The sequence below is a fragment of the Ambystoma mexicanum genome, chromosome 11 (assembly GCF_040938575.1).
Source record: "Ambystoma mexicanum isolate Mex_15411 chromosome 11, UKY_AmexF1_1, whole genome shotgun sequence".
NCBI classification, from domain to species: domain Eukaryota; kingdom Metazoa; phylum Chordata; class Amphibia; order Caudata; family Ambystomatidae; genus Ambystoma; species Ambystoma mexicanum.
Window position 1 is genome coordinate 1,469,459,315 of NC_090934.1, and position 15,118 is coordinate 1,469,474,432.

Below are 15,118 nucleotides of genomic sequence, written 5' to 3' on the forward strand. Positions count from 1 at the left end.
ACGCAGTCAAAAAGAGTGGAGAAGCAAGAGTGGTGAGCGAATACAATTGCAGAAGTCAGTAGTAACACATAATGTTGCAAGCCAGGATACAAGATGAAGATGGGAACAGCATGATTCAGGGCCACCATGAGTACAAGATGCAAAGGAAGTCCTGCATGAGAGTTGAGAAAGGGTTTCGCACCGTGAATGAATGAAGTCCATAAAAGTTAAATCCAGCATTGGCCACAAGACAGTGATGGTGAAGGAAGGCAACAGGTGGGCGGGGCTTGCTAAGTGGTGAAGAAGAGCAGCAGGCAGGAAGGCACCAGGTGGGCGGGGCTTAGGCCAGGTGACCTAGATCCACTTGCACCTGCTCCCCACCTGCAAAGGAAAAGAAGCTGGAGGGCTCCTTAAGTAGGGAAACAGAGCGGCAAGCAGGAGGGCACCAGGTGGGCGTGGGTTGCTAAGTGGTGAAAAAGAGCGGGAAGCAGGAAGGCACCTGGTGGGAGGAGGGCTGTAGTTGGGTACAAAGATCTCAGTCAGGGCATACCATGTTACAGGAAAATACACAGAGGACTTATATAAACAGACATTTATTATATACTCTAAAGCACACCGTTACAATTCTAGGTTCAGGTAAGTAAGATAGACCAAACATATATACAGTATAAGATAACTTGCAATGTTGGAGTAACTTTTAGGATAGCAAATCACATAGTAAATCAACCGTAAACATGTATACACACTTTCCAAACCCTGAATAACTTCTTAAAACTTTAACCCAATCCTGCCTTAATAGTCCAACCCTATCTGCTACGAGTCTCTTGAAGTTCAGATGAGCCACTGTGCCACCAGTGGCTGGGGGTTGGCCGTAAAAAAACAGGAAGAGGCAAAACACAGTGCTCAGAGTACTTGTGTCTAGGAGGGGTCCCCTAGAGTTGAAGGTTAAGTAAATCAATGCCAGGGCGGGCTGGAGTAGATGGTTAGTAACCAGAAAACGTATGTACATAGAATTAACATTGTGGTTGCTGTACATAGAATTACCATTGTGGTTGCCCAAGTCAAGATGGAGAGAAAGAAACTTAATCTGATTGGTTTAAGGAACAATGATATGTTTGGTTTGTCTGATTGGTGGATAGGATAATGGGTTGGATTCTTGGGAGGTGAGCAAGATTCTAAACTGCCTTTAATCCATAGTAATTCAGTGGCTGGTTGTACATTAGTTAAGCTCCTTAAGTAAGGCCTTTCAGAGTTCAGAAGATTTACTAAAGAAGTAAGAAAATCGATTGCTGTGCCAGAGTGAACAAGACGACATCAGGTGGGATAGTGCCTTTTAAAAGTTAAAAGACTTTCACAGTGAATTTCCATTTTTTCATGAGGAACTTAAAGTGTTAAGAAGTCATTTAAAGTTACTGAGAGAAAACGTTTATACAGTGTTTAAGACTATAAGAAAACAAGTGTACAGACTGTGCACACAAGTTTAAATGTTAACTATGTGAAAACAGTTTCAATACAGTTTAACGTGCCCGCAAGTCCTCATGTCTTCAGCAACGTCGTTATGGGAGCATGCGGGTGTGGAGAGCGATAGTGCGCGTGTCCTAGTGTATAGTGCGCAAGAACATTTTTAGCGCGTGCACAATTTTCACGTGACTGACATTGCGTGTAATAGTGCGTGTTCGGTGTGCGATAGAGCGCAAGTCCATATGAACTGAGCGCGAGTTGTTTTTCAGTGCGTGCACGGGTTTTCATTTTTAGTAGCGCTACGTACAAATCGCGTGTGTGTGTTTTGTGAAGGTGCGTGTGAGATTTTTCAGCACAGGGACAGTTTTTCACTTCTTGTGGTTTCGCGTGTTAATCGCATGAGTGCAGGGAGCGAGTACGTGATTTCAAAACGCGCGTAAAGAAAATAGCTATACGTACGTATGTTTAAAAATAAAAATTCACACGCAAAAGGAGCAGCAGCATTCAAGAAAGTTTAAGAGTTTCTATTTAAATGTAATTTTCACGCAAATGGGAATTCTATACTTCAACGAAAGATTGCATTTCTCAAAAGCATTTAAAACTCAAACTTTATAGAGTTAAATGAAATTTATAAGCAAGAAGAAGATCTAAATCTGTAAAGTGTTTGCAAGAGTCATTTACTTTAGGGTTCTAAAGAGACTTGAATGGCTAGTGGCAATATGTACTAAACCAGCACAACAGTTTACAAGATACTCAATACAAATAATTAACCTCCAAGTCTTAAAGAGGTTTAAAAGGTAAAGAAGTCAGAATATGTTTAAAAATAATTAAAGAAAGGAAATGTACACTAATGCATAAGTAACCAAGTATATTTGTTTACTACAGATACCAGAGCCTACCAGACGGTTGCCGGGCTGCAGTGTCTCAGTTATTTTCTCCAAATTCCCCTTTCCCTTTCTTGGGGTTCTCAGCTCAGCTTTTACTTTAGGGTTGAGAAGTGAACTCCTGGTGAGGGTCTGTGGGGCCAGCATCAGCTCCTGTGGAATTCAGTCAAGCCGGACCCTGACAATCAGTGGTTAACATTAGGCTCAGGGAGGTTAGGATGGCTCTCTGAAGGGATGCCCCAAGGACCAGTGTCCGAAGGCAGGTGGGTTTACCGCTAAGAGCACAAAGGGCTATTCACCCCCCACGCCCTATGATACTCAATGGAGATATGAGGGGTAGCCGGAAACAAGCTATCTGTAGCCCTCAGAGTAACAGAAGGACAAAAGCAGACCCCAGGTAGGTTATTCCGGTGGCAAACAGTACCTTGCAGTGAAGATGTCGTTGCTGCAGGACCGTTCCAGCGATGAGGCACCAGCAGACCCGGTCTTCTGTTCTTGGGCCCTGGTGACGGGGAGAAAGGGACTTTGTTGGATACTGTGACAACACTTGCACATGGGGACACCCACCGACAGATCTTAAAGGTGGTGGCTGGCAGGTGCCTTCTCCAGGCTCAGTGGACAGATGGCTGTTACAGTGGTAAACTCTGCTCAGTTTCTTGGTCCTCACCTCTGGTGAGGGGATTCTCTGGAGTCAATTCGAGTTGTTGGAGGATTGGAGGGATGCCCTTGAGGTTGCAGGAGAAACCACGCGTTCAGAGACGTTGAACAGAGATGCAGCACAGGACCCCAGACATTTATGTTTTGCAGGCCCGGGAGTTTGCAGCTTTTCTGGGGATGTTGCAATTTGTAGGTTGTCTCAAGACTGATTAGGCCCACCAGTCTATAGGAGGAAGTCGTCGTCTTCAGATATTACCTGTCGATTGCAGTGACGAGGTCCGGACAGCAGCTGTGACTCAACAGGCTCGGGCAGTCGATGAAAGTGCTGGCGACTTCCTCCTTTGTCCTCCTCTTTGGAATCTTCTTGTTCCAGGGGTCGACTCTGGGTTTCTGCTCCAGGACGTCAGGATTTATACAGGTGAGAGCAGGAACACTGGAAGAGTCCACTAATCATGTCCCAAGCGCCATTCAAACTTGGAGATGGCTGTCCAATGGCGATAGTCAGCCTCCCAGTTTGAACTTGTTTCAGTCAGGCATACTGTAGAGTGAGGTAGGGGAGTTTTGTTCAACCTGCGCACTTCCTGTCCTGCCAGGCACTCTGGGAAGCTTTGCACGATTTCCATGAGAAGCCTGCCAAGGATAAAGGAACCTTCCCTCCACCCAGAATGGTAGAAGAGTCCAGAAAGAACAGGCTGTTTGGAAGAATTCTCAGAAATGTGCTAATTCCCTCCACCTTAGATACCCACAGCAACTTTGCTGGATTTTGAGGACTTGATTTGTTCAACCTGGAGAGAGCGAGACCCCTTTTCCCACTCTCTCGTGTATTTTAATGTGATTTGGCACACTGCGCTTCTTTTGGTTGTGGAGTCTGACAAACTCCATAGGCATCATCTTTTACATTGTGTCAAGTCTCAACTAAGAGCAAGTCAGGCTTCACAACAAGAATTAAGTCCCCTTAGGTTTGCAGTACCTTTGGTTAGAAGAAATTGGTTCAGCTGGCTTATGCTCCCGAGTGGCTCTGCAGATACTGTTGTTCTGTGTCTCAGTCATGGGGACAAGAGGGAGGACTTCTGGGGACTCCTGCAACACAATGGGAAGGTCGGCGGCAGCAAATGTCAAACTTCAATTCAGTGGCACTTCGTGGTTTCAGCTCCTCGCGTTTTAGCAAATAGCACTACTGCGGACTCACAAATACCACTCTAGACTTTTCTCACATCTGGGGTCCCCGCACTCTGTTGAGGGGGCTCATGCTCGGTCAGTCCAGCTTCCTGGGAGTCTGGAGGATCTGCCTGGAGCTCTCGGCCAGTTTAAAAGCAATGCACACAAACTGGTGTTCCTCTCCCTGGCTATTCGGTTCCAGCAGCGACTGCAGTGGAAATTCAAATTCAACCAGCTTCGAGAGGATGTCCAGGTGGCTTACACTTTGGAGTTGATTGGTCCCACCAACTCAAAGGGAAAAGTAGTCCTTGCAGGGGCTTTTCTGTTACGAATTTGGAGTTCAGCACAGCAGCAGGGCTTCACCAGGCAAACCAAGGGTCCAGAAGTTACAACAGGCGTCCTCTTCAAGTTCTTCTGCGGATTCCTTCATCCAGTGGTCGACTCTGCCTTCCAAGCCAAAAAGCCTCACCTTTTATGCAGGTTTCTCCCATTCATTCCAGCCTAGCTGTCAGTCACCCAACAGGGTAGCTGTCCTTGCCGGACAGCCAGCAGGCCAATCAGACAAAACCAACAAAAGGACCAAACCTGGGTTGGCGCGCAGAGTAAATCTCAAGAAGGACCTTTCCACAAAGAAATGACGAAAAAAGAAGACTACAGGGGCCATTTTGACAAAAATGGCACTCTTGGGTGCTTTACTGCAGCTGCGAACACAGCCCGGGGTAAATGCACACCATGGTAGTTAAAACAAAACCACTGCAATCAGTCATTCAATGAGAAAAAGGGTAACATAAAAATGTTACATGAGAAGCTAGACAAAGGGGATACTAGGTAACCACTCCAGCACTCGATTGTAAAATAGTGTGTGCTGGTTCTAGAAAGTTACAAATGTAAGTAAAGTCAATTTCACTTTACTGCTCTTGGAAACAGTAGTTTAACTGAGAGAAGGTAGTTAAACCTTTGGGAAATATGGAAGACTTCCCTGTGTCAGTGCACTGAAGATGCTGTGTGACACTAGGTAAAAGATGCCTATGGAGTTTGTCAGACTCCACAACCAAAAGAAACACAGAGTTCAAAATCACAATAAAATACACAGTGGGAAAAAAGGTCTCACTCTCTAAAGGTTAAAAATGCAAGTCCTCAAAATTCAGCAAAGTTGCTGGGGGTCTCCAAAGTAGAGAGGAATTGGTACATTTTTGAGAATTCTCTCTAACACATTGTGCAGGACTTACTTACCTGCAAGAAGATCTTCAGTTCCCCTAGACTTTGTTCAACTAACATTGACTGTCCTGCCTACCTGAGAGACTCTTCTACCTCTGACTTTGTGCTTTTGCTTTCCTCCCGGAAAGGGTTAATTTACTTTGCATGGGAGGGTTTAAAAAGTACTTACCAGTTGATGAATTATGTGTTAAACTTAGTTTTATTCCCCTACCTAACCCTTTAAACCAAACTCAGTATTGCTCTAAATGTACCAGTGATTATTCAATGTCCACAGTGTCCTAGCAATTTAAGTCACCTGAGGGTGTAAGAAGAGTCTGTGTGCCATCCCCAATGGGTATCGTCTGATTTAGAGAAACTAAGTGTGTTTTGAAGTATATTATAATTGTTACATGTTTTGCTCCCTTCTAAAGAAGGCTTATATAACTGACTGTTAAATCAATAATTGTTTAATGAAGAAACCTTGAGTATAAGTGTTTAACTGAATAACTGTCACTGTGAAACTCTGTGTTACAACCTTACAGCTCACACTGACCCCTCTTGAGATAAGCCTAGCTGCACAGCCACACTACTGACCTGTGTAGTACAGACTTATACCAAAGGTTGGGTTCCTGTAGTCTCCCAAAGGCTACTGCACACAATCTTGCGTAACATCTTCTAAATAGCAAAGTACTACACTATTGAATACCTTGGAGTGCAACAGATTAAACAAATACATTTTCAGGAAAAGTTGGACATGAGTAGCACCATATAATTGCAACTTCCTAGAATGTGAAGTTTGTGATGGGTTGCTAAAGTTCAGAGTGATTATTAATTTTTTTAGAAGGGGTCTTACCAGGCCTTTTAAAGGGTTAACTGTATACTGACATGTTGCAAAGTAGAGAAAAAACCAACAGAAGACAATAAACCAGTGTAATAACAGGACTCACTCTGGATAGCTAGTCCCGGCGATCCGCGAGCCTGGACGTCCCCTCCTCCCACGACCACGGGGTGTAAGAGGAGATTTTGCCGCCTGTTTGGGAGCTGTATCTCCATCCTCCTCGCACACCGGTGGCCCCAATCTGCCTCCTGGCTGGTTTGCACCTTTCCTAGGACTGCAAAAACAAAGATGTTAGCACACACTTCTGGCAATCAGCTACTCAATTAAAATGGGCTAGAAACGGTTTGTTGTTCAGACAAAGGCAGCTAGGCGGAGATTAGTAATTCAGGCAATAAAATGGATTATAAACTAAGGATTTCAAATACTAAGGAGAGGTTGAGCAATTTCAATCGATCCTAGCTCATTTTAGGCCTGATCTTTTGTTTTCTGATGATTGGCAAAATGAGACATGGCCTTTACTTAGGTTAGTTTAAATGTTCAGTATGTCTCAACTAGTTTGCCTTTCTGCAGGCTACGCAGAGTGCATTTGCGGCCCTTGCTTTACTCCTGCACTAGAGTTGGTTAGAACTCAGGGGCGCAAAGCATTGAGGTTTTCAGTATGCGGCATGCACCTTAATTTAACTAGTCCTCCTCTGCCAGCAGGAATAGCAAACTCTCCTGTATCGATGCCAACAGATTTCCCTTTGGCGGAACCACCTCCCTTTAAATGCTCAGAACTGCTTCCGCTGTGTGCTGCAGACAATCCACTGCTGGCCCCACTCGATGTGCGCTGGAGGCTTGAGGCCTTGGAGGAGAATGAGCTGATGTCTGCAAGATCCCCAGAAGTGAGCGATGATCCTCCAGTCCGGGATGGGGAGACCTCATTCTCAAACTCTTGGCACTCAACCACAGGCTCCTCAGTCTCCTAAAGAAGGAATAAAAGTCAAAATGTCATCATGGAAATATCGCACATATTTTTAGAATACCAACAGCAAGAACCAAAAGGGTTAAATGTATGCTAGGGCATTTTATTACCATAGATTTCAGCGGAGCCCACTGCATATTTGCAAAAGCTGTTGATCGTGGTCTGATTTTTGAGAGAAGTAAAGCTTTTTATTAGCGTCACCTACCTGCCCCGTTCCTTTATTTACAGGATACTAGTGTACACTTAAGGGTGCCAGTGCATGGGTCCTGGGCCATCAGTCATGTTTTTATGGATTGTTTTACTACAACACACACCGCCTTACAGCGGAGTGCTGCAGGGGCGATTTGCATTTGCGCCTCTTTTGCAACATTTTGTATGCCATTATGATGTGCTTAGGACTGGCTGGTAGTAGTGAACCGGATTGGTCATCTATTTCCAGAGCACTCCCATGCACCTGTCTTTTTTTGTACCTCATAATGCCATTTCGAGTACCATATACTCAAAATGGCTTACACGTGTTGTTTAAACCCTATCCTTTGGCCATCTTCCTGCACGCTCAGTTCAGGATATTCCATATTAGGGCATGCATGTAGGTTTGTGTAACTAAGTGGATTGGGTTTGGGACTGTCTGGCCCCAATAAACATCCTTCCTAGGAAGTGTCTAGTGCTGGGCAGATGTGTGGGGTTTGTGGCTGTGCATCACTGGGCAGCCCTTACATGTTTGAATGTTACAGACTCCTTGCATTGGGTGGGTGGGCTAACCCCCTAGTCTGGATCTTGGATAAAGTTGTTCTGAAGGCAGCCCGCTGCAACCAAGCATCAGAAGACAAAATTACTGCTTTGGCTGACCTGGAGGAATGTGGCAAGGCAAACCAGCACTGCCCAAGCAAATCACTGATGTCTGCCACCTCTCCTGCAACCAAGGAAGACTCTTAACAGGGACTTCCTCCCTCGGACTAATAAGAACTGGTCCTGTATCAGTGGCCTGCCAGCGGTGGACAGTGCCCCGGGGCCATCAGGGGTGCTGAACATTCACCGACAAGGCCTCTAAACAGTCCGGAGATGGAGCTCTGGAGTTCACGGATCTTCAATTTGTGACCCAGGATGTTGCACTGAAATGTGAACAGTGGCAGACTGGAGCCTGTTTCTTGCTGCCACCATGGGTCGTTGGGTCCTGGTGGTCCATCCTTATCATGGGAGTCACTGTGGCCGATGTCCTAAGGTGGCTTGTTTGTTCAGATGCAAGTCTGTCTGAGCTGCCTGAGAAATGGAGTGTGGCCAACTTAATCCTTATAGAAACATCAGCCACTGCACCTGCGACCCCTGGGACTTCATCCATGGAAGCAATGCATGTAGAAAGTGGAGACTGTCCCTGGTGAACGTCAGTGCCCTGGGGTGTTCACCTAGAAAATCTGTGTTAGGGGGGCGTGAGTCCGCCTACCTCTACATGTGTCCACCCTCTCCCCATTGGGATTGAATGAGTGTCAAGCCCACTCCCTCCTTCGTGGCTATGATCAGTGGAGTTCTAGTCTAGGATTAACTTCTGGGTCATCCCTGTTGTGTTGGATTTGGAAGTGTACACATGGCTTTGGTTGCTTGTCCGATTTCTTAAGTGCTTTTATAAGACATGTGTTACTCATCTGTTTGCTATGGTAACACTTCTGCAGGGAAACTTTGGACTTTGTACCCCCCCATGCCCTCTCCCAAGCAAGTAGTCACCTGAACACTTGACCCGAGACATTGCATAGCTTGCTTGCCTGTTAGGAAGGACTGCTCCAGTGAGGTTCCTGCCTTACAATCAATGGCCGAGTGCCATATATTGCTATCTATTGTACAATGTGTGCACTGCTTTACGGAATTGCATTTTATTGTGTTGAAGGGTTACGTGTTGTGTCCTTTATAGATTGCAGAGTGTGACAGACAGTGAGTGTGTGTGCATGAGTGCATTTATACACACAGATAGGGTTTGTAGCGCATTACATGTATGGTTAAGGCCAATAAATATTGTGTTCCAATTCTGTGTGCTGCTTAAGTACTTGACTCTCTCTGCATATACTGTAGTTCCACGCCAACCCCATATCTCCCAAAGTCTTTCTAACTGCTCTCTGTATGTTACAGTCTAAGATTGTGGTTAGATAAAGTGTTCACCAACTAGATTGTCTCTCAGAAACCTCCCACGAAAAAATACAAAATAAAGATTTCTTCCTGTATTCTCTGTCCACACAGGAAATAAATCCCTTTACATATGGGGTCCATGCCCCCAACGTAACATGGGTATTCACGTGTTGGCAACAGCATAGTTGTGTGTTGTTCAGATTATGGACCGTATCAAGCTAATTTTTCAGGGATGTTATTGTTGTCAATGCCATTTCTGTTTTGGGACAGAAGAGAGAACTGGAGACATTAAAAGAAAGAAGGAGGAATTTATAAATGTTTTATAATGTTTACATTGTACATTTCCGACCCCATCTTGCTTACTGCACTGCACCGTTGTGTTATGGTTTGGGTGTACTTTTGGCCTTGTACACATTTTCCTGAATCTAGAACTGTATATGTGGCATAATGAAATTACACAAGAATGTATGCTACCTAATGGAACACATTCTCCAAGAGGTTTTCTGGACTAGTGTGGTAATAAATGGGCTTGGCAATTTACCTCCTTGGCCTCTTTTCACTTTGTAAACCCATTCTTGTAGCAAGAGGAAGTGATATCAAATATTTCATAACGGAGTCATAAGGGAGATGACTGGACTGAAGTTATCCCCCAAAGAGATTTACCCACAAATCGACATTGGTGTACCCTTTCCGACGGCATGCATTTAGCACTGCTCTATGGCCAAAGCATAGGTTCATATTCATCAGGTAAATAGGTTCCCAATGCCACCATGTTCCAGATAACCTGATCATGCTGCTGCCAGCTTTGAAAAGCTCCATGAAGCTTAGGATGCCTGCAGGTAAGTCACTGGGCATCCTACTTCACACGCACAGCAGTAAACCCCATTGCTAAAAAGGAATTCTGATAAATAATATCCAGTGTACACTGTATCCTCACCATCTATCATCTGTACAGAAGCATGCATGCTTGCTTTGCGCCATGATGGCACTGTCACCAAATGATCCATTCCTGCTCTATGCTGTGGACAGATTTAAAATCAGTGTCCCCCTTTTACCAAATGCCGCTGGGGGAAAGGGTTTAGTTGCCACAAGTCACTAAAAAAAGAAGGACACATTACCTCAACTACCTTCCGTTCCACTTCCGCACCATTCACATAGTACACGTCTGTGATCACTCGAGTGACGACGGTTCGAACCTCACGAATTGTCCTTACATGCCGGTGCAGATGTCGCCCTGGAGGGGGCCTGCGCAGTTCATGATCTTCCTCTGCCTGAGGAAAGATGGAAAAGGAACAAGGTATTTTAAATAGAACATGTATCCTGCAAGCAAAAGAGTACTTACGATACAAATTCTTTGGAATGGACCACCTTGTTATTGATCTGCAACACTGGTTCACCATCTCAAGCCATCATTCGATCAATACCCACGGAAAGAAAATCTGAACTTGGAACGTTTTTGTAGGTAGCAAAGAACACTTGGTAAGATAAAGTTTATTTGGATAATTATCCATTAAGACACAAAAACAGCACAATTTAAACATGACTGTCATAGGCATACAAACGGCAGTACTTTGTCTACTAAAGGTCATCTTTACCTCATTTAGGACATATTTCTGCAGCTAGGTTACATTTGTACTGTCCTCTTCAGGCTGGACAAGAAAATGTGGAGCCTCCAGGTATTATTGGAGTCTTCCAAAAGCCCCACACAATGTCACAGAGTCCACATAAAGCCAGTGTTGGAAGCATTATATCTTGACTCCTTATTCAAAAACGTGGAGCTTGGGAGAGAAGTACACCCGTTTATAAATAAAGAAAAGATCCCACACAACAGGGAGCCAGTGTTCCAGAGATTGCATCTTTTCTGTTAACCCCCACGCATTTTGTTAATTCTGCACTGCATTTTGTCCTCGACTATTTGATGAGCCCTGTAATTTCACCTCATCTACATGTCTCAGTTCATATGGATTTGACTTTTCAACCATCACTGTTTATAAAACTAATAAAGATACAGTAAAATATGCAATATCAAACCCCCATAATCCTGTGTGAGAAAAAAACAGAAAAGTAATGAAAAGATAAATCAGCAAGTCCAGTTAAATCTCCGCAGTTCTAAGGAAAGACCTCATGGAATACAGAACGTTAAGACACCCAATGAAGCTAATTACGGCTCAACATTGCTACATTTGCCTCCCTGCTAGACTAAAAAAAATTGCGCTTTTGTAAAAAAAACTACTGGCACCGCATCAGTCGAGTGCAAAAGGTGCATTCTTACGCCATCCCTTCTAACTCTTTCCTCCCAGAATAAGGAACACGTTACTTACCTGTAACTGTTGTTCTCCAGCATGGGTCTGGCATGGATTCACATGCTCATGAATATTCCCCGTCGTCAGGCCAGGAATCCTCGGTGTAAAAAAAAAAATCAGTATCAGTTTTGTTTCTGATCTGTCTTTCTTAGTAGTAACCAATCACTGGTCTATGGGTCATAATGCCCCCAGCCAATGACTGCCCTCTCCCTAAGCCCCGCCTCTGGCAGCCATCCTCAGATTTGGTAGCATGTAAAGTGGCAGTATGACCAAGTGAAGAACCGCAGAGGGGTAGGCGGGAGGGTTCGCATGTGAATCCATGCCAGACCCATGCTGGAGAACAACAGTTCCAGGTAAGTAACTTGTTCCTTCTCCAGCATGGGGTCTGGCATGGATTCACATGCTCATGAATATAAGAATACATAGCAGTACACACATGCACAACCACGGGAGGTGGCAACAGGCTCAACATTAAGCAATACCAAAAAAATCAACATTAAGCATCTCTTACCTCCTCACCAGGCTCACCTTAAGGGAACAGGTTGCGCAGCACTGCTTTGCGACCTTGGAATCCTCCCTGGAGTCCCGATCGACGCAGTAGAATATCGTGAAGGTGTGTGTCGACCTCCACGTCGTAGCCCTGCAGATGTCGAGCAGGGGCACACCAGAAAGGAACGCTGTGGTAGCAGCTATCGCTCTGGTCGAGTGGGCTCTCGGACAGCCGGGTAGCGGTCGGTTTGCCAACCAGTGACAGTGCATGATGCAGCCGGAGAGCCATCTGGAAATGGAGGCCTTCGAGAGAGCCTTCCCTTGATTCACAGGTCCAAAGTTTACAAACAGCTGTGATGTCTTCCGAAAACTCTTCGTGCGGTCCACGTAGAACTTCAGCGCTCTAGCTACGTCCAGCGAGTGCAGAGTCCTCTCAGCCGGCGACAAAGGCGACGGGAAGAAAACTGGCAACACCAAGGGTTCGTTGAGGTGGAAGTCCGACGGCACCTTGGGCATGAAGGAGGGGTGCGTCCTCAGCACCACCCGCGTGTCGTGAAAAGTCAAGTATGGTGGCTTGCAAGATAGGGCCTGGATCTTTCCCACTCGTCGTGCGGAGGTTATGGCCACGAGAAAAGCTGTCTTCCACGACAAACTTCAACGGTGCCGAATGCATAGGCTCAAATGGGGCCCCCATGAGCCTGGTCAGCACCACGTTGAGCTCCCACGCCGGGGCAGGGGCCTTCACCGGCGTGAATGATCGGAACAATCCTTTCATAAATTCCTTCGCCAGCCAATGAGACCACAAGGACACCCGTCCCGTAGTTCTGGTGTATCGTGAGATGGCGGCCAGATGCATCTTGATGGAAGCGTGAGCTAGTCCAGCCTTGGCCAATGACAGTAGGTACGGCAATGCTTGAGGGGCCATAATCCGCAGAGCGTTAATCTTCTGTGCACGGCACCAGACAGAGAACCTCTTCCATTTATGTCCGTAACACTTGAGAGTTGAGGATGCCCTGGCCTTTGCAAGAACCTCTCTGCAGTCGGCTGGGATGTCGTAACCTCCAAACTCTAGTGCTGCAGGAGCCAGGCCTGCAAGTTCAGCGACTCTGGGTTGTGATGAAGAATGGCGCCTCCTTCTCTGGAGAGAAGATCCGCGTCCGTCGGCAGCTTGACTGGTGTGGACGCTGACAAGTCCAGAAGGTCCAGGAACCAGATCTGTCTCGGCTACGCCGGTGCGACGAGGATCATCCTGCACCGGGACCTCTTGAGCTGGTTGATGAGCCGGAGCAGTAACGGCAACGGAGGGAACGCATAAAGAAATAGGCCGTCCCAGGGGAACGAGAAAGCATCGCCCATGCTCCTCGGCTGGGGGAACCTGCTGGCGAACCTCCGGCACTTGGAGTTCATCGCCGTTGCAGAGAGATCGATCTGGGTTTCGCCCCATCGTCGGAAGATTCGATCCACTTGATCCTGGCGTAGTTCCCACTCGTGGCACGAGCGCAGCTCTCTGCTGAGTGAGTCGGCGATGGTGTTTTTTATTCCTGCCAGATGAAAAGGCACCAGAAACATCCCTTGGGCGGCAGCCCAATGCCACAGATCCTGGGCTTCCTTGGATAGGGCAGGGGGATCTGGTTCCGCCCTGCTTCCGGATGTAGAACATGGTGGTGGTGTTGTCGGTGAAGATCCTCACCACCTTGCCCTTAAGGGACGGAAGAAAAGACCCGAGGGCCCAGAACACTGCGCGGAGCTCCAAGATGTTGATGTGGAGTGACTTCTCCTCCGGGAGCCAAAGGCCTCTCGCGTGAAGATCTCTGGAGTGCACTCCCCAACCTTGCAGGGAGGCATCCGTCATCACCGTCACCTGGTGAGCTGGGGTCTGAAAGTCTGTGCCCGCCGACAGATGAGAGCGGGTACCCCACCACCGGATCGCGTGACGGAACGGCTCGTTGAGTGGGATCCTGTCCTCGAAGCTGCCCGTCGACTGGACCCAGCAGGCGTCGAGGAACTCTTGTAAGGGGCGCATCCGAAGCCTGCAAAGGCGCACCAGATAAATGCAGGAGGACATCATCCCGAGGAGGGACTTGATAGATCTTACCCTGGCCATGTACGTGGCCAGCAGACGCTGCACCTTGCCCAGGATGGTCCTGGTCCTTTCCTCCGATGGCGAGGCCAGCCACGCCACTGTGTCGAGCTTGGCTCCTAGAAACAGGGCGACTTGCGACGGGACCAGGTGGGATTTTGGAAAGTTGATGGAGAACCCCAGGTCCGTGAGCAGCTGGACGGTCTTCGCAGTGTGTTCCACGGCGAGCTCCCTTGTCCTTGCCCGGATGAGCCAGTCGTCCAGGTAGGGGTAGACGTGGATCCCCTGCAGGCGCAGCCGCGCCGCCACCGGTGCAAGGCACTTGGTGAACACCCTGGGTGCCGACTTCAATCCGAATGGGAGGGGGCCTTGAACTGGTAGTGCCGCCCTTGGACCACGAACCTGAGGAACTTTCGGTGTCTTTCTAGAATAGGGATGTGGAAGTACGCATCCTCCAAGTCCAACGACGACAGGAAATCGCCCTCCTCCAGCTGTCCCAGCACGTGCTGGAGGGTGACTGTTAGGCAGAAACCTGTGCAGTTCCCTTAGGGAACACTGCAAAAGATTTAGGACTACAGGTGTTAGCAGTAAACCCACTTGGTAGCAGTCTGTACCACCCAGATTTAACTGGTAGCTGTGGCTGAGCAGTCGGACTTCTCTCAAGAAGAGTTAGGCAGTATGCAAAGTATACACAATAGGCACTCAGACACACCAATACAAGCAAACACTGACCAGAGCTTTGGTATCAAAGTATATAATTATTTATTTAAAAACACACTGTTTGAAACACTCCAGCACTCTTGTTGTAAAATATTGTAAACACAGTTACTATTGTAATATATACACTCCTTTTTCCTTATCAGATAAGTCTCAGTAAAACACCACTTATTTTCATACAGGAGGTGAGCGCTTAACTAGATGGCACTCCAATAAGTTTGTGAGAAAGGGAGGGAAAAAGACAGAATATGGAAAGGTACACCACTCTAAGATTTA

At 46.8% G+C, this 15,118-nt stretch overlaps 1 protein-coding gene across 5 annotated transcripts in view; it reads right to left on the bottom strand.

The window, feature by feature from the left end:
• The window catches only part of TP53BP1 (tumor protein p53 binding protein 1), a 429,855-nt gene that overhangs the window by 100,984 nt on the left and 313,753 nt on the right, over positions 1-15,118 (bottom strand). For all 5 annotated transcript variants that reach the window (XM_069625154.1, XM_069625150.1, XM_069625153.1 and 2 more), the window contains 3 exons: positions 10,372-10,524; positions 6,846-7,138; positions 6,284-6,448 (listed from right to left, as the gene is read on the bottom strand). In XM_069625154.1, coding sequence (XP_069481255.1) covers positions 6,284-6,448; positions 6,846-7,138; positions 10,372-10,524 — 611 coding nt within the window. The remainder of the gene's footprint in view (positions 1-6,283; positions 6,449-6,845; positions 7,139-10,371; positions 10,525-15,118) is intronic.